Here is a 24,844-nt window from a genome sequence, read left to right as displayed (position 1 = left end):
AAAAAAAATCAATCTACTGTGAACATTTTCCGTGTCAATAGATAAAGAGTTATGGTGTAATTTTTAATAGCGGTGTAGTTTTTTAATCTTGCTTTGTTGGACATTTCAGGCATTATTTTTCAGTGTTTTGTTTTCTGAGGGAGTTCACAAAATTGTTCTCAGGGGTGTGTACAAAAGTAAATCCCCAAAGATATTCTGCATTGCTTTCATTCTGTGGGTCTGATTTTTATATTAAAACCACAGTGTCACTTAGCATGCAGATACTATGAGGAAGCAGGTATCTCAGGAAAATCCTTGCATACCTGAGTATCCTGGGGCTATGTGAGCACCTGGGCCAACCCAGGGAGCCAGCTCACTTAAGGACCCTCTCCAGGTGGTCCTCAGAGGACACCTAAAAAGAATATGTCTCTCTCTAGGGGAGGTGTGATGGGTTCTCACGAAGGTCGGGGCAAAGAAAGAACAGGAAAACAAGTCCAGACCTTCCAAAGGTTCTTATATTCTGAATAACTTTGTGTTTCCTTGAATCCTGTGGTTCTTTGAGATTATCTCCACTAGTGCCCAGGAGTAAGGGGGAAGTTTTTAGCTCTGAGGTTTGAGAGGATTAAATAGAACCCAGCACTAGGAGCGTGTTTCATGTAGAGAATAATTCTTCATGGATTCATTCACTTCTGCATTCAACAAACAGCCGGTAAGGTCTTATCATGCCAGGCACTGGGTAGATGCTAGACACACACAAAAGATACGGTTCCTGCCCATGGCCTGGACGAGTGGGAGAGCAGATGTTGAATATTTCACAAACGTCTTCCGTCTTCTGCTTTGTTTAGGGCCAATCGGGGTGGTCTCTTTGCTCGTGGCCAAGGCAATGGGAGCAGCTCAAGTAGTGGTGACTGGTAAGGCTTTGTTCTCTTTCAGTCTCCTTGATGGGGAAACAGCTGGGCCTACTGTATGTGTATGTGTAAGGAGAGGTTATCTGTGATGGTGTGGAGGGGGTGAGTGTGTAGTGTCGTATGGATTGTGGAGATATAGAAGAGTGTGCGAGTGTGTTTTGTGTTAGGAGAAGCTATTAGAGAGAGTTTGTGTGAGAGTGTGTGTGTGGGTGTGTTTGTGTAGCTGTGTGGTAGACATGGGAGTGTATGAGGGTATAGAGCGGGGTGTCCAATCTTTTGATGTCCTTGGACCACATTGGAAGAATTGTCGTGGGCCACACATAAAATACACTAACACTAACGATAGCTGATGAGCTTTAAAAAAAACTTCTTTCAATCTCATAATATTTTAAGAGAGTTTACAGATTTGCATTGGGCCATATTCAAAGCCATCCTGGGCTGCATGCAGGTTGCGGGTTGGACAAGCTTGATGTGAAGAGGATGTATTGGGCTCAACAACACCACCCATTGCACCAGAGCTTTGTTGCCATCAGATCTTACACCTCCATTTTCTTTTCTTCCTAATGAGTCATCAGATTTCTCTCTTTGAAAGAATTTTTTTTTTTTTTTTACCTTCAGACCTGTCTGCTCCCCGGTTGTCCAAAGCCAAGGAGATTGGGGCTGATTTAGTCCTCCAGATCTCCAAGGAGAGTCCTCAGGAAATCGCCAGTAAAGTAGAAGGTCTGCTGGGGTGCAAGCCGGAAGTCACCATTGAGTGCACGGGGGCAGAGGCCTCCATCCAGGCGGGCATCTACGTGAGTGGGCTGAGGGCAGCTTTGGGGAATCAGCATAGGGAAGTGAAGGAGGTAGAAGTAGGGAGTGAAGCTTCTTTACCAGCTTGCTGTGTGAGCCCCAAGCCAAATTGATTCATCTTTTGTTATCTCTGTTTTCTTATCTCCAGTGTGGAGATTGTACTTGAACTTGCCTTACATCCTCATTGGGCCATCTGAGGTTCACACAAGATAACAGCTATACATGGGCCTTGAAAACTGTTCAGGACACACACTTTGGGGATGGGGTTGGCTTCATGATCATATCCGTGATCATAAAAGTGCAGTAGTTTTGGTAAAAGATCAAGAAGAAAACAGGGAATGATGCCTTAATTGTATGTGGGAAATCCCCGTCTTATTTTATTGAGGAAAACTGCAATCTTTTAGTCATTGATATAAAGTGACAGACATTCAGTTAGTCACGAAGGCGAGGTTATTTTCCAGGTTCACAGGTGTCTACTGCTTGTTTTGTCTCCAAGACTTAGGAACAGATAAGCTGCCAATGCCTGACTCGCCCCTCAGGGACCCACCAACCACTTATGGGAAGTTGGCAGGAAGTTGGAGGTGGTGGGAGGGAGTGGCATTGACAGATCAAAGTACGAGGAAAAGAGGGGAAAGAGAATAACTTCCAGGTTCCAAGCCCTACTGCGTGCCAGCTTCTCTGCTGTACTTTATAAACATGATGCCTAATCTGCACAATAACCCTGAAAATCAGTTACCGTTTTATGCTGAGGGATTTGTGGTTTGTTTGAGGCAAGCCAAGTCAGGCCCAGGCCCAGCCCTGACAGGCCCCAGTGCCTGAGTTGCCCTACTGCTTAGGAGGGGAAGCAACCCAGTGCCCTGCTGCTTAGGAGAGGAAGGGAAGGAGGGGACAAACAACCATGCTAGGGTGGGGGGACAGGGCCAGGGCTCGGGAGGGTCGCAGGCAGCTGTCACCACAGGGGACTCCCGTCCCTGCCTCCCAGACTGCTTCTCCACGGTAGCGTGGGCTTCCTCCTTCCTTCTGAGTCCAGCTGATTCATGCACGAGGGCACTTCGCATCACATGAGACATTCTAGGGAAGGCTGACTCACCAAGCTGAGTAGCAGAGCTGCCTAGACCTCCTCCTACTAAGTTGCCCATGGCCTTAGGAGCTGAGGAAGCAGTGGGGAAGAGGGAGAAGCGGGTGCCACCTCGGCACTGTCCTGAGGTTCAGCTGGAGTCGGCCAGCCCCCTGCTTCACTGTCACAGGCAGTGGTCGCCATGGGGGAAGGGGAAAAAGAAGCTGAAGCTCAGAGAGGAACATGGGTCTGTGTGTGACTGATCTACCCATGGTATGTCTTGGGTACCTGCCATGTGCCAGGCGTTTTGCTGGGCACTTTGAGGGCTAAGACATGAGTAAGTCGTGTCTACTGTCTTCAAGTTGTTGGCAGGTCAGTGACCTCCACCCCACAGAGAGGCAGTATAAGCTGGACGACTTCAAGGACGTGGCTCTCTTGTGCCCGGTCCTTAGAGCATTTGGAACAGCTGGCATTTCCAGCTGTTGATGGTGGCAGCCTGGTTGCCAGGCTACCTGAGGCAGGCATGGAGGTGAATGTGACCCATGGGCCTCACCGGACCTGCAGCAGTTTCTCTCTTGATGTAGGGAGTGGGACTGTCATGCATGACAGGTGCTGTAGAATCCTATAGGCCACCCCGCCAATGAGCAGGCTAGGCGGCTGCACCAAATATGGACATATCTGAGCATCGCGGTCCTGCCAGGTTCTGACTGGATAGTGTTTGTGATGAGACGCGGCAGATGCCTTGGGGTAGAATTGATGTCATATCCTTGATGCAGATGCCATACCTGCAGGACAGTGTCCAGGTGGTTCCAGCATTCCTTGACCTGGGGTCAGCAAACTGCTGGCATCTTGGCAGCTTGGGATGGCCAGTTGGTGTTCCTCCTCATCACCAGGTAGAGAGGAAGTGCTGATGAGGTAGTTTCCCTATAAAATGGGCTGAGAGGGTACGTCCAGGGTGCCACAGCTCTGAAGCGGCCGCCCCGGGAGTCACTCCCACACCACTCACAACCTGAGTTCACCTCTTGGTCATGGCACCGCAGGCCTCTCTCCATGGTGTATCCTTCATCTCAGAAGTGGAGGCTGTGGTGTGTGCCTTTCTCTAGTTCCACTATTTAGCACCTAGAATGGTCTCAATAAATGCTTGCTGCTGACTATAATGAACACCCAGCGTGACTGAATTGTCCATTGTTCTGTCTCTCACCACACTGAGCACAGTGATGCCCAGAAAGCTCTGGAACAAGCACAGCACTCACAGGGAGTTCTGGGGAAATTTTCAGGAGAAATTTCACAGCCACCTGTGAAATTGCCCACTCCAAGTGGGCAGCTGATAAGGCAGATAAACATTCAAGGAAGACACAACCCATTATGGCTCATACTGTTGAGGTAAACATCTCCGGAGCAAAACGATTTCTAACCGCCAGCCTGCACGCACCTATAAAGCCTTTTTAAACCACAGAATATAAGTGACTCATCTGTCTCGTGTTTATAGTTTTCTCAGCACCGGTGAGCTTAGAGGGCCGGCGGTTCCTTCCAGCTCTGATGAAAACGCTGCCTGTGGAGGGCGCTCTGTGGGAGGAACAGGTGCTTATTAGACTGTGGAGCTGGCTGAAGCCATTATTGGGTCCCGAATCTGTAAAGCTTTGGAAGACGTTTCCACTGTGCCTGGTTCTCCGTGGGTTAAGTGTATTTTTTTCAGAAGGTTTAAAGGAAACAGTGTTTACTGTGCCACTCTGTTAAGTTTGGTTGGCAGGTTGAGCAGTTCAGCACTGTACAAGAATCACATTCTCTGGAATTTTGAGATGCTCAGCTGATGCAACCAGAAGATACTGTGTGATGATACTATGTTATTGTAAGTGGGAAGTCAGTATTTCTTACCTTCTGAGCTTTCTTGTTTTTACTTCCTTTTACAGGCCACTCGCTCTGGTGGGACCCTGGTGCTTGTGGGGCTGGGCTCTGAGATGACCACCATACCCCTACTGCATGCAGCCCTCCGGGAGGTGGATATCAAGGGCGTGTTTCGATACTGCAACACGTGAGTATGCTGTGGGTGAGCCGGGATGCCCAGCCTCCAGCAAGACCAGGGCAGGCCCCCCTCAGCCTCTGGGCCCATGAGTCTCTGCCTGTGTGTTCATGGGGGGCACTCCCTGGCCGCACTGATAGCCGTGTGATGTAACAGGGATCCAAAGAGAGAACACTCATTCCCAGTTAAAGAGTGGGAAGGACAGAAGAATGAATGGAGGGAAGGAGGGAGGGGATTTTGAAGCATGCTCTTACTGGGTGTCTGCTGTTTATCCCCGCCAGGCCCCTTTTTCCCCCCATTTTCTTAAGTTGCCAGATCTCCATTTTCTCCCTTTAAAGGGAAGGAGAGAAAGGACAGAAGGAAGAAATCAAGTCCTGTGGCTCCCGTTCCTGAGCCCTAGGGCCCACCCTGGGAAGCAAAAGGGGCTTAGTTTGCCCCACCAGTGTTCTGCAGCTCCACCCTCTCCCCGCCTGGGGCCTTCTGGCTGGGACCCCACTCCCCAGCAGTGGCCCTTACTCCTAGCTTTAGAGGCTGCAACTCCATGCCCTCATCAGGGCACCAGCTTTCCAGTAAGCTGAGCTGTTAGTGGGTGTGGCTGGATTGTCCTGGGCTGCCTCCCCACGGCTTCTCTGCCTTTTCCCAGTGGCTTCCACCATGTGCCTTGTTCCTTCGTGCCACAGGAATTCTAGGCTCCATGGCAGACATGGCAGAGTGAGGGGGTGGGCGAGGGGTGGGGGCATTGGAAATGGGCTCTGTACCCCTGAATCGTAAGCCATAAGGTCCTTTCCTCAGTTGCTGGCCTGTAAAATTGGCTTTGCCAAACCGCAGTGCTAATTATATGGCCAAGCTGATGTAGTGCTTGGTAGTTTTGGGCACCTGGCTCTTTCCTCTTGAAGGTTGAATATAATGCTCATGCTCTATTACAGGTGGCCAGTGGCGATTTCGATGCTTGCGTCCAAGTCTGTGAACATAAAACCCCTCGTCACCCATAGATTTCCTCTGGAGAAAGCTCTGGAGGCCTTTGAAACATTTAAAAAGGGATTGGGGTTGAAAATCATGCTCAAGTGTGATCCCAATGACCAGAATCCCTGATGTTAATTGGCTCTGCCCTCATCCCCACAGTATTGGGATCTCAGGGCACAATGGCTGGACAGGGGTGGGTTTCATGCAGAACTTTCTCTTTTGAATGTTAAGAATAATTAATATAACTCATTGTGAACAGAAGTCCTTACGCAGAGGAATTGGTGTGCCTTAAAGATACAATCTGGGATAGTTTGGGGGAACTTGTAGCCAGAATGGCCTGTTCATGCTAAGCAAAGTCCAGCAAGCAGAGCAGAGTTTGGCAGGCAGGTGCCGGCAACTTTCCTTCTTCCTGGAGTGCCTTCATTGAGTAAGGAAATCTGGCCCGTGGCTTTCCTGGTTCCACTGCTACTGACCCAGAGGGGAATGAGGGCTGAGTTATGAAAAGATAACTTCATGAAGACTTAACTGGCCCAGAAGCTGATTTTCATGAAAACCTGCCACTTAGGGTCTGGGATGAAGGCTTGTCAGCACTTTTAGTTTAGAATGCAATGTCTCTAGAGACACTTCGGCTGTTTGGTTTGATGATAAAAGGAGAATAAGAAAAGGCATCACCTTCCTGGATCCAGGATAATTTTCAAGCCAATCAAATGAAAAAAACAAACAAAAAAGGAAGTGTCATGTGAGGTTAAACCAGCTTGCATTCCCCTAATGTGGAAAAAGTAAGAGGACTTCTCAGCACTGTTTGAAGATTGCCTCTTTTCAGCTCCTGAGAATTGTGTTATTTCACTTGCCAAGTGAAGGTCCCCCTCCCCAACATACCTCACCCCACCCCACCCCTAAGCACGGTCCCTTGGTACTAGGCAACCAGGAAACTGCTACCTGTTGACCTCGCCAGAGACCAGGAGGGTTTGGTTAGCTCACAAGACTTCCCCACCCCGGAAGATTAGCATCCCCTACTAGGCTCATACTCAACTGATGATTATTAGACAATTCCATTTCTTTCTGGTTATTATAAACAGAAAATCTTTCCTCTTCTCATTGCCAGTAAAGGCTCTTGGTATCTTTCTGTTGGAATGATTTCTATGAACTTGTCTTATTTTAATGGTGGGTTTTTTTTTTTTCTGGTAAGATTTGGATCCAAATCGCATCATGCCCACTTGTGACTTGGAGATTATTCATCAAGAATGAGGAGATAGTAGCCATGACATAGCTTGAGCTGTAGCCTTTAATCCCTTACTTCGACTGTGGGTGGAGGGTGAGTTTGAAGAGGTTCTGATTTTCTTGTAACCTGGGAAAGCCATGACCTTGTGTCCGAATCTGTCAGATTACTTTGGGTAATAAATATTGTTAGTGGCATCTGACTCATGCTGCTGTTTATGGTCCTGTTTAGCGGGCAATGGACTTACGTTACCCATTTCCCAGAGGAAAGGATCCCAGGATTTTTGAAGGTGACATATTTTCTGTACCAAACATAATATCATTGACATGAATTATCTCTAATCCTCACAACAAGGCACATACACAATCATTTTGTAGATAAAGAAGATATAAATGCCAGAGGAGACCTTAAGATTGTCTTAACACAACCCTTTGGCTAACAAGGGTGGAAATTGAGGCTCAGATTGTGGAAGTGACTTGGCAGATCACACAGTGGGTTAGTCAATGGCCCAGAATTACACAGAACCCAGGAATCCTGGCATCAAATCGTTTACAACATGCTGCCTCATAGGCCTGAGGGGTCCAGTCCTAGGGGACAAAGGATGCCCCCATGGCACCACCCCCACCAAGCAGCTCCTACTCATGAGAAGATGCACTCAGCAATCTCGGTGGGAACATCCTCATGCCCTGTGCCCAGTTTCAGGTGCCCAGGGAAGGAGCTCTGTGTCTGCTTCAGCCAGGGCTTTAAGAGGAGAAGGAAGCTGGGAGTGAGGGGCAGAGGCTCTACCAGAGAATGTCTGCTGGTGTCTTGGAGGCACTTCCTGCAGACTATGCACTCCTTGCGAAGCCATTTCACTGCTGCCCCTTCATCCTCCTCCCTGAGCCCTAGGTAGAAGTCAGTGTGTGGAGGAGGCCACCCAGAGATGACCCTGACCAGGCCCCACCGCCTGTAGCCAGACCCGGCCTCTGTCCCAGCTGGCTGCTAATAGTCAGCGTTTCTTCCCTGTTATTTGGCCTCCGTACCTTGAACCTAGGTTGACATCATGAGCAGAGGACAGTTCTTAGGAAAGGCAAATATCCCATAAATCCTACTTGCCTCCCCTTCTCCTAATCTCTGGCTCTACCAACTCCCCAACAGGCCTCCTGCACACACAACAGGAGCCAGGAGGGAGGAGGCTGGACTGTGCTACACAAGGGAGACTGGGTGGGGAAGATGTCAGAGAACCAGTGACTGAGTGCAGAGGTGACTTCACACCAGCATCTGTGGTAGCCAGAGGTGGGCTGCAAGAGGGAATTGCTGGAGCCAACACGTCCCCTTTCTCGTTTAGGGTCCGTGGAGCAGTCTGCTGCTTTCTACCCTCCAGATTGCCTGAAGGGTCCTTCCCAGCTCTCCGCCCTGACACGTCTTCACTCACTAGCACTGGTGTTGCTGACTGGGTGGGGTCCTCAGTGTTGACTGAAAGCCTGAATCAAGTGCCAGGCACTGGTGGCAAAGCACACAGAGTCTGCTGGAGCTTCTAAGGTCACGGAGCTTGTGGGGAATTCACATGCTTGGTTCCGGGACTGATTCACTGAGACAATCAATATTGATTGAGCACTTAGTGGGTTGTGGTGGTGTTAGGAACGAATTCCTGGGCTTCCTGCAGCCCCTTTCCATGAATCTATACATATAAAACATGTACATGCATTTGTAAACATTAAGGGAGTATACTTTACATTTTTCATTTTACTCGTAACAGATGAGGACTTAAAAAAAATCACAATTATTAAATAATTCCCATTACTATACCCGATAAAACTAATAATAATTTCATAATAGCTAATAATCAACCCATGCTATATTTTCCCTAATCTAAAAAAACAGAAAAAATTACTTTTTTTTTTCTAAAGACAGGGTCTTGATCAGAGCTCACTGCAGTATCAAACTCCTGGGCTTAAGTGATCCTCCTGTCTCAGCCTCTGGAGTAGCTGGGATTATAGGCATGCGCCACCATGCCTGGCTACTTTTCGTAGAGAAAAAAATTTAAAAAGGTCTCACATTGTGGCCTAGCGTGTTCTTGAACTCCTGGCCTCAAGCCATCTTCCTGCCTCAGTTTCCCAAAGCACTGGGATTACAGGCATGAGCCACCATGCCCAGCCAAAACTTTACTTTTTTACACTTGCTTTTCTGGAATCAGGGTTTAAACATATTGCATGTGGTTGATATATTAAGCCTGTTTTTTTATTTTTTGTTCTTTCTTAAGCCTCTTTATTATAGTTCCTCCTACATTTTGGTTTACATGCCACTGACGTTGAAGAAACTGGGTCCTTTGTCTTCTAGATACTGTTTTACAAATGTGCTTGTTTTCATTAAATAAATGGCTTAACCCTTTTCTATGTCAATAATTATACACATCATTATTTTAAATCACCACGTCCCATTGTATGGATAGACTATCATTTATAAAGCAAATGGCAGTATTTTTAGTGTTTGGATACTTTGCAGAGTTTTGCTCTAATAATAAAGTTGCAATGACTACCCTTGTTGCATATTTTTGTGCTCCTGACTTATTATTTCCTGAAGTTATTAATACGTTATTTCTTGAAGTTGTATTTTAGAATGAAAATAGCTGGGGTTAAAGGTACACACATTTTTAAGGTGACCTGGTTAGACAAGAAAACACAGTATTGACATTAAGATTGTCTAAGAAAATCTGTGGGGGTGCCCCAGGCCTTGTGTGATGTGGGAGGACTCTGGGGTCTTGGGTAGCTCACAGGGGCTGCTGAGGATGAGGCCATGAAGCCACTGGCTCTATGGCTTCAGGTCACCCTTGGGAAAGCAGAGGCCTAGACCTATAAACTTGGACAGATTTTGCCAACTTTCCAGGCCCCAGTTTCCTTATTAGTAAAATTGGTGGTCCCTTTTAGCTCCGGGACTACTGCCAGGACGTGACACCAAACAGCTCCTGTAAAGGACTGGCACAGAAATCATAGGGAGCTGTGACCCAGCCACTGTGGAGCAGTGAGCCCAAATCAATTAACTCATACTGGAAGCCTTCCCTAGCCCTGCCTCTCCACCTCAATTCCAGGGGACACTGGGTACCATTCACCAAACTTTTTTTTCTCCTCCAGGTTTATCTTACAACCAAATCCAAGCAGAGGCTGCCCCACCCCAACTCCCCATTTTACACAAGGGGGCAATGCCAACCAGAATTCAGCAGCATGGCTCCCTCACCCCTCACCACTTCCATTGCTCAGGGCACTATGGGGAGGGAAAATCCCACCTCAGCCCAATACACTGCCAGCGTTCCCTACTACAGGCATTCTGCAATAGTTACACCAGACCTGGGCTCACTGACATGGCTGAGATGGAAGAGGCTGGGCAAATGGCAGCTTCAGCTAATCTTGAGGCTGCCATGTTTACTCTTCCCCACTGGGCCTCAGGAGGGTGAGAATCCCTGATCCCCTGCGGCACACAAGGAGAAGGCACTGGAGGAAGAAGCCAGAGGGAGGCAAAGCAGAGAACCCATGAAACTTGCTCACCTACAGAAAGCAAAATGCCATCACCTTAAGTAATCCATTCCCACTGTCACAGCAACAGATGGGTGACTTGGAAGTTGGGGAGCCTCCGTGATGGCTTCAGGGATCTTCCCAGAAAGTACAGAACACATGTTGCTGTCTTTCTCCTGGCTAGGCCTACCCAAGTTAGTCAATATCCAGGAGCCCCTTTCCCTTGTGCCTGACCTGGCAATTTCAGGAAACTAAAGTCTTGAACTGCTGATCTATCTTTTGGCCCAGTAACAGTGTTATTCAGGATAAAAATATTTCTGCTTGTAATAATCTAGAATTAGTGTTTCTTACGATACGCAAAGATGGGGTGTATTGCTGTTGAATGCTGTCAGCAATGAAACAGCAAAAGAAAAAATGGGTGAGAGGGAGGAGCATAAGACCAACTGAGATCTGTTTCACTGAGAAGTTCAGGGCAGGAGTTCCTGCAACTCTAAAGAAAGGCCATTCACCAAATTTTTTTTTTTTTTTTGGAGACAGGATATTGTCCTGTCGCCCAGGCTAGAGTGCAGTGGTGCGATCTCAGCTCACTGCAACCTCCACATCCCGGATCCAAGCGATTCTCCTGTCTCAGCCTCCTGAGTAGCTGGGATTACAGGAACACACCACCACGCCTGGCTGGCTTTTTATATTTTAGTAGAGAATGGGTTTCACTATGTTGCCCTGGCTGGTCACTTGAGTTCAAGCAATCCCCTTGCCTCAGCCTCCCAAAGTGCTAGTGGCAAGAGCCACTGCGCCCGGCCCATTCACCAGACTTTAACAAGCCACCAGGAAGAAGTAAGCGTGTTGTGTGTAGAATGTTCCTTATTGGTTCTGACCTCTTCAAGTAGGTGCAAATCCATGTGACATAAAATGACTTGGATTGGGTACTGGCTTAGTCCATTTTGTGTTACTACAGCAGAATATGTGGGACTGAGTGATTTACAAATAAAGGGCTTTATTTAGCTCACAGTTTTGAGGGCCAGAAAGTTTAAGGGCATGGCCTGGCTTCTGGTAAGGGCTTTTGTGCTACACCATAACATTGCAGAAAAAGTCAAAGGGGAAGCAGACACGTGTGAAGAAGCCAAACTCAAGGGACATCCTGGCTTTGTAACAACCCACTCTTGTGGATCTAATCCATTCCTGAGAGAATTAATCCAGTCTTGCCAGAGTGAGAACTCATTACCTTGAGAATGGCACCAAGCCATTCAGGAGGAATCTGTCCTTATGACCTCCCATTGGGCCCCAGCTCCCAACCCTGCCACATTGGGGACCAAATTTCAACATGAGTTTTGGTGGGGACAAACTCAACCCATAGCAGGTGTTAATATGCAGATCTTAGATGCTCAGACCCCAAGAGACTTGGCAGTTCGTAGAACCCTTAAGGAACTTTGCCTTCTGAGTGATTTGAAAGCATCTGTCACGTTGCTGTTTCATTCTGTGGGCACATATCTGTATTTAACGCTGTGCTTATATAGCTTAACAATACTGTGTAGATTTTTGAGTGCTCTTGCATATTTGCACTATCTGCCTTCAGGAATACCAAAGGGAATCATATCTCTTGCCACCCATCATGTGAGATGGGATAGGGCTGCCAGCGCTGACTATTAAGTTTTGATGACTCTCAGAAATTTCTGGAGAAACTGTTATCAGTAAGCAGAAGGAGTCCAATACATGATCTGTGAGGAAATGAACGCGGAAAACCCTGGGAGGCAAGGAATTAGTCATCCAGGGCAGACGGAAGAAAGTGACTGAGCTCTGGCCTTTGGGGGCTGGGGCTGCTGGTTCTGGGGAGCAGCTGGGCTTTCAGCATAGCACAGGGACAGACAGGCTCCAGCCAGAGCTCTCCTGGGCCAACCCCAACTTGCCTTCCCCTGTACCACACACTAAACCCCCACACCTTGCTGAATGCCCAACAAAACTAGGACCTGAGGAAGGCCCTTGCTCCTGCCATGCTGCCTTCCTCTGGAATGGGTTTCCAGAAGGAACGATGCTTCTGAAGGGAAGACAGACATTGCCAAGGTGGCTGGCTGGGGAAGTTTCTGTCATCTAGTCCATATCTGGCCATGGGCCTGTGGCTGACTGGAGGGGCAGCTCACCTGCATTTGGAAGAGGCACCTGTAAAGGAAGAGACCAGTGGGTTGTGTAGATGTCTCAGGCTCCCACTAGTAAGAAATACGTGAGTACACGTTAGGCTACTCTGCTTCCTGATGACCTTGAGCAACTCACTTGACTCCTTCAAGCTTCAGGTTCCTCATCCTTTAAGTGGGAAAAATAAAAGAAGCCTCAGGCTTGTCGTAGGGACAGAATAAAGAAGCTTGATGTTCTTCCCCTGGTGAATGGCGCTCTGATTATGCTTATTACGTGCTTGTGCCCCTGCCCTTGTCTCACCAAATTTTCTCTCTTGACCTGTTAGATGAGTAGGATGAATAACCCTCAAGACTTTTCCAGCTCTGAGTCCTGAGTCTGCAAAGGTGCTTGAAGGTATGTGAGGAGTTCCCAGGGTGGTAGAAAAGGCCTCAGCCTGGCCTTGACCCAGCATGGTCAGCAATGCCACAAACCTGCCAGGGAAAGAGAGATGGCAGCAGACCCGGAGGCCAGACAGGGAGGAGGAGAGGAACCAGGTGTCAGATGTAGGAGCTGCCTGTTACCGGCCTGCTCTGCTCCCCCAATGCCCTCCCCCCCGCGAAGAGCCGCTGGACCCAGGAGCCCTGGGCGCTTTGTCCACATGGACGGGGACCCCTAGAAGCCATGACCAAGTCTCACACCTACATTATGGAGGTGTCCCTAACTGGCTGGCACAGTGCCTGGCATGTAAAAGTAGCTCTGAAAATATCTGTAACCCGATAAGCAACCAGACCTCACTCCCACCTCCCAGCCATTTCCATCCTGCCCATTAGCCTGAGCTAAACCCAGAGCAGCTGGGAATCCTCAGGCCGGCAGTCTCAACACGCAGTGACTCACCGTGTGGAAGGGGAAGTTAAACCTCAAGAACCAGGAGGGGCACGTCCAGAGACTACAGCAAGAGGAGGGCTCACCTGGCCTAGAGCCCCCCGCTCCAGAAACCCACCAGAGACAGCCTGGGGTCCAAATAAGACAACTGAGCTGGACCTCACTGAGGGACAAGGAGTAGGATCCGTTGCTCCATCCAGACAGTTTCGGCTTTTAAGGGGGAATTGTGGGGGACCCTGTGGTGTGGTGAAAACAATACCGGACCAGAGGCAGAGTTCTGAGTTCTGGGCCAGGGTCCTCAACCCATTAATTTTAGGAGAGCTAATAGTGTGCATGTTCTTTTTTTTTTTTTCTTTGAGACAGAGTAGAGTCTTGCTTTGTTGCCCAGGCTGGAGTGCAGTGGTGCAATCTCGGCTCACTGCAACCTCCTCCTCCCAGGTTCAAGCAATCCTCCTGCCTCAGCCTCCCAAGTAGCTGGGATTGCAGGTGTGAGCCACCACACCCGGCCTTGTGTATGTTCTTGAGTATCCAGGTAGGAGTTGGTGAAACCTCTCAGAATTGTTATCATCTCTACAATAGAATGCTAAGCTTCTGTGACCAAGAATAAGGAATGAATCACAACAGCTGAACTGGGTGCCCACTATAGGCCAGACACTATTCTGAGAATACCAAATATCTTAACTCGTATAACCCTCACAATGACCCTGTGAGAGTAATATCATTGCCCCCATTTTAAGGCTGAGAAAACTGACATACAGAAGGATTAAATGATTTGCCCCAGATCCCGCCTACTTCCTACATACATATGTTTGAATATGTGCAGGAAATAATGTCCAGGCTGATGGACCTCAAACCAGTAATAGCAGTTAGCTCTGGAGGAAAAGACTTTGGGGTTTTGTGTTGTTTGCCCAGCGGGGTGGTTGGGGACAGGAGGACTTTCATTTTTTACTGTATGAATTCCTCTATAATTTGAAAATTTTTTAAAAGCATGTTCATGTATCATTTTGTAAGTTAAGAAAATTAATAAGAATGTCACACTTCACTGTGGCTTTCAGGCTCAGCTGCAACCTTTTCATTTCCAGAAAGCCCTTGACTGTAGCCATTTCCTAGGAGCAGTGGAAGGGAAGGAAGCACCCACTCACCCCTACAACCGTAGCAGACCCCTGGGCAGCCTGGGCAGGGCGATCTGCGATACCATAGACCGCGCAGGTTTGTTATGAGGCCTCAAGGACCGTGGGAGGACAGTAAAACAGATCCCGAAAACACTGCTTCCGAGAAGCCAGCTGCTTCCTTTCACTAGTGCTCAGTCTTTCAACTAACCATCTACTTGATCTGATGGTCAGCAGACTAAGTGTCCACAGTAGGGCAGTCCTTGGCACCTCCTTTTAGGTTGTGTGCCTGTGTTTTTGGTTTTAGCCATGTTTTCTGGACTCTGAGTCACTGAGTTTTGTTTTTGAATCAAGATTACAAGCCTTCCACTTTAATGAGGAGTTCATCTGGTTTATGGCTGTGAGTATGATGCCTGCACGTCCATCCTGCCTTGGATGTACCTTTATTACTTCCTTCATTTGCTTTCTTCCCCTCTTTATCACCCCCTGCAATTTCTGTAGAGGACTTTGTTTCCTGGGTCCTTTTAAATTAGGTCAGAAGGAAACATTATTTTATCTTTCTAGTTTTTAAACTGGTTTTACCTTAAGAAACTTTAACAGACTATTTTTTGGCTGGGTGCGGTAGCTCACACCTGTAATCCCAGCACTTTGGGAGGCCAAGGTGGGAGGATCACTTGAGGTCAGGAGCTTAAGACCAGCCTGGCCAATATGGTGAAACCCCGTTTCTACTAAAAATACAAAACTTAGCCGGGTGTGGTGGTGCACACCTGTAATCCCAGTTACTTGGGAGGCTGAGGCAGGAGAATCCCTTGAACCCAGGAGGCAGAGGTTGCAGTGAGCCTCGATCAAGATCACGCCACTGCACTCCAGCCTGGGCAACAGAGCTAGACTCTGTCTCAACAACAACAACAACAACAACAACAACAAAAACCACAAAGTTTTAATACACTATTTTTTTATCATTCCTACTATTGATAGCTATTAATAAGTAGGTTATCTTTTGACTTTGTTTTAAGGAAATGTAGATATGAGTGTTTTCTCCTCCAGCCTTACTCACCCTGTGGTATTATATCCCTGTCTAAAAGCTGCTGAACCTCGCTGTTTACCTCCTAGGTAGTTCTTACAGTATCATATCTGATAACACTGTTTAATCAGACCTCATGCCACTTGACATGTCTCAGCCAGTCTTTCCAATCGCTTCTCCGTGTGCATGTCCCCACAGTTCGTAATAATTAGCTCTGCACCTGAGGACTTGTGTAGATAATTCTCTCAAGCCTTCCGTTTCTTCAAATACTCTTCCAAAGGGGAAAAATAAACTTGGGTTTATTATGTTGCTAATTTATTTTCCTTTAGGAAGTGCAGCTTTGCTTTCAGACTGTTCTCTTTTCTTTTCTTTCCTTTTCTTTTTTGGAGATGGAGCCTCATTCTGTCACCCAGACTGGAGTGCAGTGGCATGATTTCGGCTCACTGTAACCTCTGCCTCCCAGGTTCAAGCAATTTTCCTTCCTCAGCCTCCCGAATAACTGGGACTACAGGTGCGTACCACCACGCCTGGCTAATTTTTTGTATTTTAGCAGAGATGGGGTTTCACAGTGTTGCCCAGACTGGTCTCGAACTCCTGAGATCAGGCAATCAGCCCACCTCAGCCTCCCACAGTGCTAGGATTACAGGCATGAGGCACCACGCCCGGCCAAACTGTTCTCTTTTCTAAGGCTTGAGAAATAGTGTCTAAAGACATCTTATTCTAGCCTCTTAAAATATCTCTTTCTTAGCCCCCTGTAACCACTCACAAATACTACACCCCCACTTGTATTATCTTATTTGATCTCATCTCTGAATTCAGAGTTGGGAAGTAGACATGTAGAGAAATGTGGAGGATCATATTGCTGCCTGAACTTTACAAACATTATCTCATTTTACCCTCACATTCGCTTTACAAACAGTATCTCATTTTACCCTCACATTCGGCAGGAAATTGAGGCTCATAGTAGTAATGGAACCCAAATAAATATAATTGACATGTCAGGATTTGAGCACCAGGCTGGTTGCTCCAAAAGCCATTCCCTCAACCACAATGACTCTGTATTTTCTTCATGATATTCTTGGTCACCCTGTTGTCCTTGTGTCTTGTATTCTCTTTGTTTAGCTGCTATACCCGTCAGGGATTTTTCTTTTTGCATTATGATCAACTCTGTTTAATTTGGCTCTATTTAGATTTTCTATGCTGGTATTCTTGGCATTGCTAATTATTTGCTGTCTTCTATAATGAGGTTTTAACTCAGGGAAAAATAAGAAGTCCCTACCTTACCTCAAACCCCATTTTCCTAGAGGACTCCATTGCTAACAATTTAGAGTATATCCTTGCAGACATACCCCAAACACTATACCCACACATATATACTCTCTCTCTCTCTCTCTCTCTCTCTCTCTATCTCTCTCTCTATCTCTCTCTCTCTCTATATATATATACACACACACATATATATACATACACACACACACATATATATATATAAATGCTGGTAAACAGAATGTGAAGTTATACAATTTCACTCACATTGTATCATGAGAATGACACATGTGTGTATGTTTTGGTATGTGCATGTGGGCGCACATGCACGCATATTATCAAACTGTTAAGAGTGACAACTCCTGTCTCACCAAACTGTTAACCGTGATTTTTGCTCCTTCACAATTTTCTATGTTGCCTAAATTCCCTACAGAAAGATAGATTTTCACATAATCATTTAAAAAAAATTTTTAAAGACATACTCCAGAACAGGCATATTCATCACGAACGCCACTNTTATATATATATAATATATATACACACACACACACTACACATACATACATGTACTTACACATTAGTTTAATTTTACAAAAATGGGATTATATCCTGGTTATACAGTAGGCCCTTCATATCTATGGGTTCTGCAACCATGGGTTTAACCAACTGAGAATTGAAAATATTCAGAAAAAAATTCCATCAAGTTCCAAAAAGAAAAACTTGGATTTGCTGCACACTGAGTATTATGTTGAATCCACGCAAATGAAGTGATGTGTTGGTGTCATATGAGGTGTTGCAAGTAATCTAGAGATGATTAAAATATATGGAAGAATGTATGTAGGTTATATGCAAATACTACACCATTTTATATAAGGGCATCTACAGATTTTGGTATCCTTAGGGGGTTCTGGAACCAATCCCCCACGGATACCAACGAATTACCGTATGTATTTCCATGTCAGTAAATGTAAACCATATTAATTCCTTTTCATGCCAACATATTGAATGGACGTGTATAACATAACAGCCATTGCACATAACATAGCATCTGTTGTATGGATGCACCATGTATCATCATGCATCATTCATCATTCTCCTGTTATTGGGTGTTTAGGTTTCTTCCAATATTTTGCTACTATAAATCAATGAATTTCCTTGTATATAAATCTTTCCATATAAGTGCAAATTTTTCTATAGGATTCTTAGAAGTGGGACCATTATCAAGCATCACTCCTATGCTTCCTTGGGGGTAGGCAAAATATTTTCTCTTTTCTTTCAGAATAAATGCTACTGAGTTGGAGATTTGTTTTTCAGTATTTGTCCCATTGTCTTTTTCTTCATTGGCTTCTCTTTTCCTTTTGATGGCAAAACGCTGATCTTTTAAATTTGTTTTGACACAATCATCATAATTAAAAAGCAACAAAAGTTTGATTGTGACAACAGTCATCACTGTAACACATCAACTTTGGATTTTTCTCGATTGTCTCCAGTCTTCGTGCATGTGTAATCATAATCTTAAAAATCTCTACTGTTAATCCATGATTATGAAAGAAGTAGATATTTGTTATTTTAAAATCTCAGAGATGTGTAACATGGAAAATAAAAGTCACTCTTAGTTCTACTTCACCCCAGATATACTGTTAATAATTTATAAGTAAGTATTTTCAGTCAAAATCAAAATACAGATATAATTTGTATCTATATACAGTAGAAATAGAAGTACAATTTCTACTTAACGATATATAAGTAAACATTTTCATAGTCACAATCAAAATACAGATACAACTTTTATCTGTATACAGTAGAAACAGAAATACTATTTCTACTTAATGATAAATCTTCTTTTTCTTCTCTCTTTTTTTTTGAGACATGGTGTGGCTCTGTCACCTGGGCTGGAGTGCAGTTGGCCTGATCTTGGCTCACTGCAACCTCCGTCTCCTGGGCTCAAGCCATCCTCCCCGCTCAGCCTCCCAAATAGCTGGGACTACAGGTGCATGCCACCACACCGGGCTAATTTTTGTATTTTTAGTAGAGACAGGGTTTCGACATGTTGCCCAAGATGGTCTCGAACTCCTGACCTCAAGTGATCCACCCACCTTGGCCTTTCAAGGTGCTGGGATTACAGGTGTGAGCCACTGTGCTGGGACACCCTTATCCATTCTTATGTGCTTTTAAAATATTTGTAATTATAGTTTTTCCAAAAAGACTTTTGTTTGGATTGGAATATTTAAGATACGGTCTCACTTTTTCACTTAGGCTGCAGTGCATTGGCGTGATCATAGGTCCCTGCAGCCTCAAGCTCCTGGTTTCAAGCTATCCTCCAACCTCAGCCTCCTGAGTAGCTGGGACAACACGTGCACGCCATCACACCTAACAAATTATTTTATTTTTTGTAAAGAGAAAGTCTCACTGTGTTGCCAAGGCTAGTCTCGAACTCCTCTTCCCAAGTAGTCCTCCCACATCGGCCTCCCAAAGTGCTGGGATTATACAGGTGTGAGTCACCATACCCAGCTCTTAAAACAAATTTTTCATGTATATTTTTTATTTCTTATTAAGAATATTTTGTATTTTTGAACAATGTACAAAAGTATAAAAGAAAATAAAATCAAACATATCATCACCTAGAAATACCCACTCTTACCATTTTGGTGAGTTTTCATCTATAAAAGTAAATATTTGTCTGGATTCCTGGTTATTTTCCTAGGACAGGTTCCTACAAAAGGAATTAGTAGAACAAACCTTTTAAGACTCTTGAGATATTTTGCCAAACTTCCTGAATACAAGATTGCTCATCTAATAATTTTCATCACACATGGTTATATAATATTCCATTTCATTGTATAGTTTGCTTAATCATTCTCTGATTGTTGGACATCCAGACAATTATGGCTTCCTCAGGTTGCCAAGAGAATTACGAGAGAGAGCTATTAGGAAACCAGACCTTGGGCCTGACACAGAGGAAATCTTCATTACTATTCCTTTGCCTACCCCCTGCTTCAATCACTCCAGGTAATGGACTTCCTGTCCGCCAGAGAACTCAGCCCTAAATGCCTCCTTCCCCATCTGGGACCACTCCAACACATTCCCCAAAGCTTATGCCTTCCAAAGATGTCAGCCTCTTCTGAATCCTGACGAGGTGAGGCTCTTGTTTTCCAGAACAACAGTGGGTGTTGTTTCCATGTCACACTGGGTGTTGGCAGATCCAAAGGTAAGGGGAATCCAAAGATGCCCTTTCCTTAGAAAGATGCCATCTTTAGGATCTGGCTGTGGAAGAGGAATGTAGTCCAACCAGCAGGATGAGTACTCCAGCCCAGCGATGAATGTGTACATGGACCTTCTTTATTCTTCACGGTTAAGCTCCAAATCCTCCTCTTGCAAGGACCTTTTCTGAATTCCCTTTCTGAATCCACTCATCTTAGCATTTAATCAGTTGCTTATCACATAGTGTAATGTATTCCTGAACTATCCCTTGAGAATGTGCTGTCTGTCTGGCACTTTACTAGGCAGGGGAAAAATGACAGTGAACTATAGGCATAAGTCCTGCTCTCTACGGGGCTTACAGCATAGAAGGAAAGAGGAACATTGAGCAACCATTGTGCTTGCCGGTGTGATAAGTTACTGTACTTTCTCCCCAGAGTTGGATTGGTTTTTGGCTCTGGAGGGCAGGAAGTATGTCTTGCTTTTCTTCTGGACCCTGTGGGATCTACTATGATCTGTGTTCACAGCAGTTGTTCAATAAATACCATCAGAACAATTAACAATGGAAAATATATTATGAAAATGCTTGGTTGCTTATACCTTTAGAGGCATCAGGATACAAAGAGCGGAGACGCTGAGATATCATAGGATTCAAACCCTTATTTTGCCTGTTACTAGCTTAATGCCTGTGGGTGATGTACTCTGAGTCGCACATCTATACAATGGAGGCAGTAATACCTTCTCCAGAGTTATTGTGAGGATTAAGTGAGGCAATTTATGTAAATGTGTTACAGGACCCAACTCAAAGTAAACCTGTCAATATTAGTTCCTTCCCCAGACTATTTAACCTTGGTTGAGAGGCCAAGGAAACTGTTTTCTTCTATCCATTTGAGACACCGAGTGCAGAAGGGAAGAGTGAAGTTTCAGGTCTAGAAGGGGTTTTAGCCTAATCCTTTTTTTTTTTTTTTTTTTTTTTTTTTTTTTTTTTTTTTTTTTTTGAGACAAGGTCTCACTCTGTCACTCAGGCTGGAGTGCAGTGGTGCAATCTCAGGTCACTGCAACCTCTACCTCTCAGGTTCAAGAGATTCTTGTGCCTCTACCACCTGAGTAGCTGGGATTACAGGCGCCTGCCACCACACCTGGCTAATTTTTGTATTTTTAGTAGAGACAGGGTTTCCCCATGTTGACCAGGCTGATCTCGAACTCCTGGCTTCAAGTAATCTACCTGCCTTGGCCTCCCAAAGTGCTGGGATTACAGACGTGAGCCACTGTACCTGGTCAGCCTAATTCTTTTATTTTCTTGGTAAGACAAATAGAGGCCCATAAAACTCAGGTGACTTTCCTCAGGTTACTTGGTGATTTGAGCACTAATGCTGGAAACAAAACTCAGGTCCCCTGATTCCAGCATCCAGTGCATTTTCGGCAGCCTTTCCTAAATTCTCACTGCCAGCCTCTCACTCTCAGAAAAGGTCGGGCCTTCATGTTACATTTCATCTGAGGTCACTGTCCAGAGAGGATAAGAATTCCTGTGAAATCATGGAGAGACTTCCCAGGAAATTTCCAGCTCCCTGGGGTCAAGACAGGGAGGCGGTCACTTGGTAATTTTCCACGCCATGCAAGGTCAGGATGGATTGACTGCCACATGATCGGGGTGGCTGGGGAGTGTGTCCCTGGGGGTTAGAGCAGGCCTCCTCCTGGCTTCACAGAGACAGAACCTGGTGGAACACAAGCAAGTGAGCGGGAAGCTGGGGAAATGAGAAGGAGGGATGATCGGATAGGGGATAAATCTGGACTAGAAACAAGTCACTTACCATTACTCAAGCCCCACAAACCACAAACTCCTCAGACTACGGAGCTCTGCCTTCAAAGCGTCAGCCTCTCTTACTAATAGGTGATACTCGTAACAATATTACTAGGCTCCAGGCACAATTAAGGGCTTTCCATACATGAACTTCACCTGAACGCTTGCAGCCTGCTTTTGAGTGGCAGGATAAAGTGGTAGTTAAGGGCATAATCTCTGGTTAAACTTTCTGGGTTCCAATCTGTTCTCCTCCCAAAGTGGGAAGATTTGCTTGAGCTCAGCAGTTCGAGACTAGTCTGGGCAACATAGTGAGTAGCCTGTCTCTACAAAAAACTTTAAAATTAACTAGGTATGGTAGTGCATGACTGTAGTCCCAGCTACTGGGGAGACTGAGGCAGGAGGATCGCTTGAGCTTAGGAGTTCAAGGTTACAGTGAGCTATGATCATACCACTGCACTCCAGCCTAGGTGGCAGAGCGAGACCCTGTCTCTAAAAAAAGAAAAACCTAGTCTGTCTTCTCACTTACCTTCTAGATAACTTTGAACAAGTTGTTTAAGGCTCTTCGTGCTTCAGTATCCCTTATCTGTAAAATGGGGATTGTGGTTATTTTAAGGATTAAGTGAGTTAATGCATTTCAAGTACTTATGACAGCACTGGGCACACAGCAAGCTCTGTATGCATTAATTGTCATCATTTTGTTATCATCGTCTTAGAGGGCTTCTCTAATCATCTTATCTAAAGGGATCCCCTTAGTCACTGTCATGTCGTAGTTTTATTATCTTCAAAGCACTTATGACCTGTGACCTCCTTCTTCCCTTCCTCTTCCTCTTCCTTCTATCTTGTTCATTGTCTGTTTCCTTCCACTAACATTTCAGTTCCCTAGAAGCTGTGCCTGTGCCTGGGACATAACAGATGCTCAACACATATTTGTCGAATTGAATTCTATCATTAGATCTTCCCAAACCCTGTGAGGCAGGTACTTATCCCCATTTTATGAAGGAGCAAACTGAGGCCCTGAGAGTTTTCTTTGTTTTCTCAAAGTCACCCAGTTAGGACTCAAACCCAGTTTGACTTGAGAGCCCTCACTCTTAAGTACTATGCCGGATTGGCTCCTCTTACTCAAAAATTCTTAATAAATGAAGAGATATCTGCACTCCCATGTTTATTGCAGCACTGTTCACAATAGCCAAGATTTGGAAGCAACCTAAATGTCCATAAACAGATGAGTGGATAAAGAAAAAATGGAGAGCTATTCAGTCATAAAAAAAGAATGAGATCCTGTCATTTACAACAATATGGATGGACCTGAAGAGCGTTATGTTAAGTGAAATAAGCCAAGCACAGAAAGCCAAATATTGCATGTTCTTACTTCTTTGTGGGATCTAAAAATCAAAACAATTGGACTCATGGAGACAGAGAATAGAACAATGGTTACCAGAGTCAAGGGTGTCAGGGGAAGTGGGGGCGGTTAATGGGTACAAAAGTAGAAAGAATGAATAAGACATAGTATTTACTAACACAGCAGAGGGACTATAATACAAAATAATTTAATTGTCCATTTAAAGATAACTTAAAAAGTATAATTGGATTGTTTGTAACACAAAGGATGAATGTTTGAGGTGATGGATACTCTCCCCTTCAAAAAAAAAAATATATATATATATATTTAGACCTATTTCTAAGCAAAAAAGTTAATGTCAGGACAGTATATGAACTATGATTCAGTCATAACGTGTACTGAAATACAGCATGTGTGTGTACATGTGTAAACAAAACAAAAATTCTTGATCAGTAGACAGAAATTATGCCACACCTTAGCAATGTTCTTCTCTTTCAGTTGAGGCAGAAGTTGGGACTGGGAAGTTGGAAAAAGAGGCAAAGATCCAACCTTCATTCTTCTCCTACAGAACTCAGCTTTAGCCCCTTCTGTCCTCATCTACTCCTTTCCCCCCGGGCCCCAAAGCCCTTCCATCCAATCTCTTGCTTGTCCTCCTCTTCTCCACCCACAATCCCATTACCATCCAATCCCACCTGATTCCTTGTCCATCCTGTTTCATTCTCATCTTCATCCCTATTCCTGGGAGGCAGGGTTTGGGTTAGGCTTTGTCCCAAAGCCTGAGACCAACGTCTCTGTAACCCAGATCAGGGAAGATTTGCTTTCCTTTGCACTGTTTATATGATCATTTCCATGAATTCCCTCTGACTCATCTTCCGTCTTTCTCTGGGACATTTTTGTAGCCTCCCTTGTTTGCACATTTTTCAGTCTAATCCCTCCCCGACACATACTTATGCAATGACCTCGCTTTCTCAACCCAAGGGATCACCCAATAGCTGCCTGATCCTGCCTTCTAGCCCACTTCTCAAAGAGTTGGTCACAAAGCCTCAGGAAGGGTAGGACCAGGTTAGCATCCAGGCAAGTGTTGAGGCTGAAGACACTTGTAACGTCTCTGCAAGTCCTTGCTTTTTTTTTTTTTTTTTTTTTTTGAGACGGTAGCTCGCGGCCTCTGTCGGCCCAGGCTTGGAGCTGCCAGTGCGCCAGATCTCAGCTCGCTGCAAGGCTCCGCCTCCCAGGCTTCACGCGCGTTCTCCTGCTCAGCCTCCGAGTTAGCTGGACTATAGGCGGCAGCTCACCTCGCCTGGCTAGGTTCTTTTGTATTTTTTTTAGTAGGCAAACGCCGGGGTTTCACCGTGTTAGCCCAGAATGGGTCTCGATCTCCTGACCTCCGTGATCCCGCCCGGTCTCGGCCCTCCCAAAGTGCCTGGGCATCACAGGGCTGGTGAGCCACCGCGCGCCCGGCTAAGTCCTTGACTTTTATCCCTCTCATTCTGTGGCTTTCTGGGAATCTGTGCAGGGTTAGAGCAGCCAGATCACATGAATACATGCTTAGGGCTGACATCTACAACCTGACTGGTGTGTGGAGTCAGGACTGAGGCCAGGTAGGCTGAGTGCCATCTGAACTGACTCAAGATAATGGCAGCATGTCCCTCTATCCAGCTGGACATACACTTGGCATTGCCTGGGGTTTGGGCAA

General features: G+C 45.6%; 1 protein-coding gene across 2 annotated transcripts in view; it reads left to right on the top strand.

Moving 5' to 3' along the window:
- SORD (sorbitol dehydrogenase) overlaps nt 1-9,459 on the top strand; it is a 44,839-nt gene extending 35,380 nt beyond the window's left edge. The window contains exons 6-9 of one of the 2 annotated variants that reach the window (XM_017872847.1): nt 825-890; nt 1,506-1,681; nt 4,647-4,768; nt 8,266-9,459. In XM_017872847.1, the coding sequence (XP_017728336.1) occupies nt 825-890; nt 1,506-1,681; nt 4,647-4,768; nt 8,266-8,458 (557 nt within the window). In that variant the 3' untranslated portion in view covers nt 8,459-9,459. Of the gene's footprint in view, nt 1-824; nt 891-1,505; nt 1,682-4,646; nt 4,769-5,682; nt 7,141-8,265 lie in introns of those variants that run through there. The other variant, XM_017872848.1, reaches the window with a different exon arrangement.
- The last annotated feature ends 15,385 nt before the right edge of the window (nt 9,460-24,844 follow it).

The sequence above is a fragment of the Rhinopithecus bieti genome, unplaced genomic scaffold (assembly GCF_001698545.2).
Source record: "Rhinopithecus bieti isolate Rb0 unplaced genomic scaffold, ASM169854v2 scaffold_6945, whole genome shotgun sequence".
Lineage (NCBI taxonomy): Eukaryota > Metazoa > Chordata > Mammalia > Primates > Cercopithecidae > Rhinopithecus > Rhinopithecus bieti.
The sequence above is the reverse complement of the archived record's forward strand: the minus strand, read 5'-3'. Positions and strand labels throughout refer to the sequence as shown.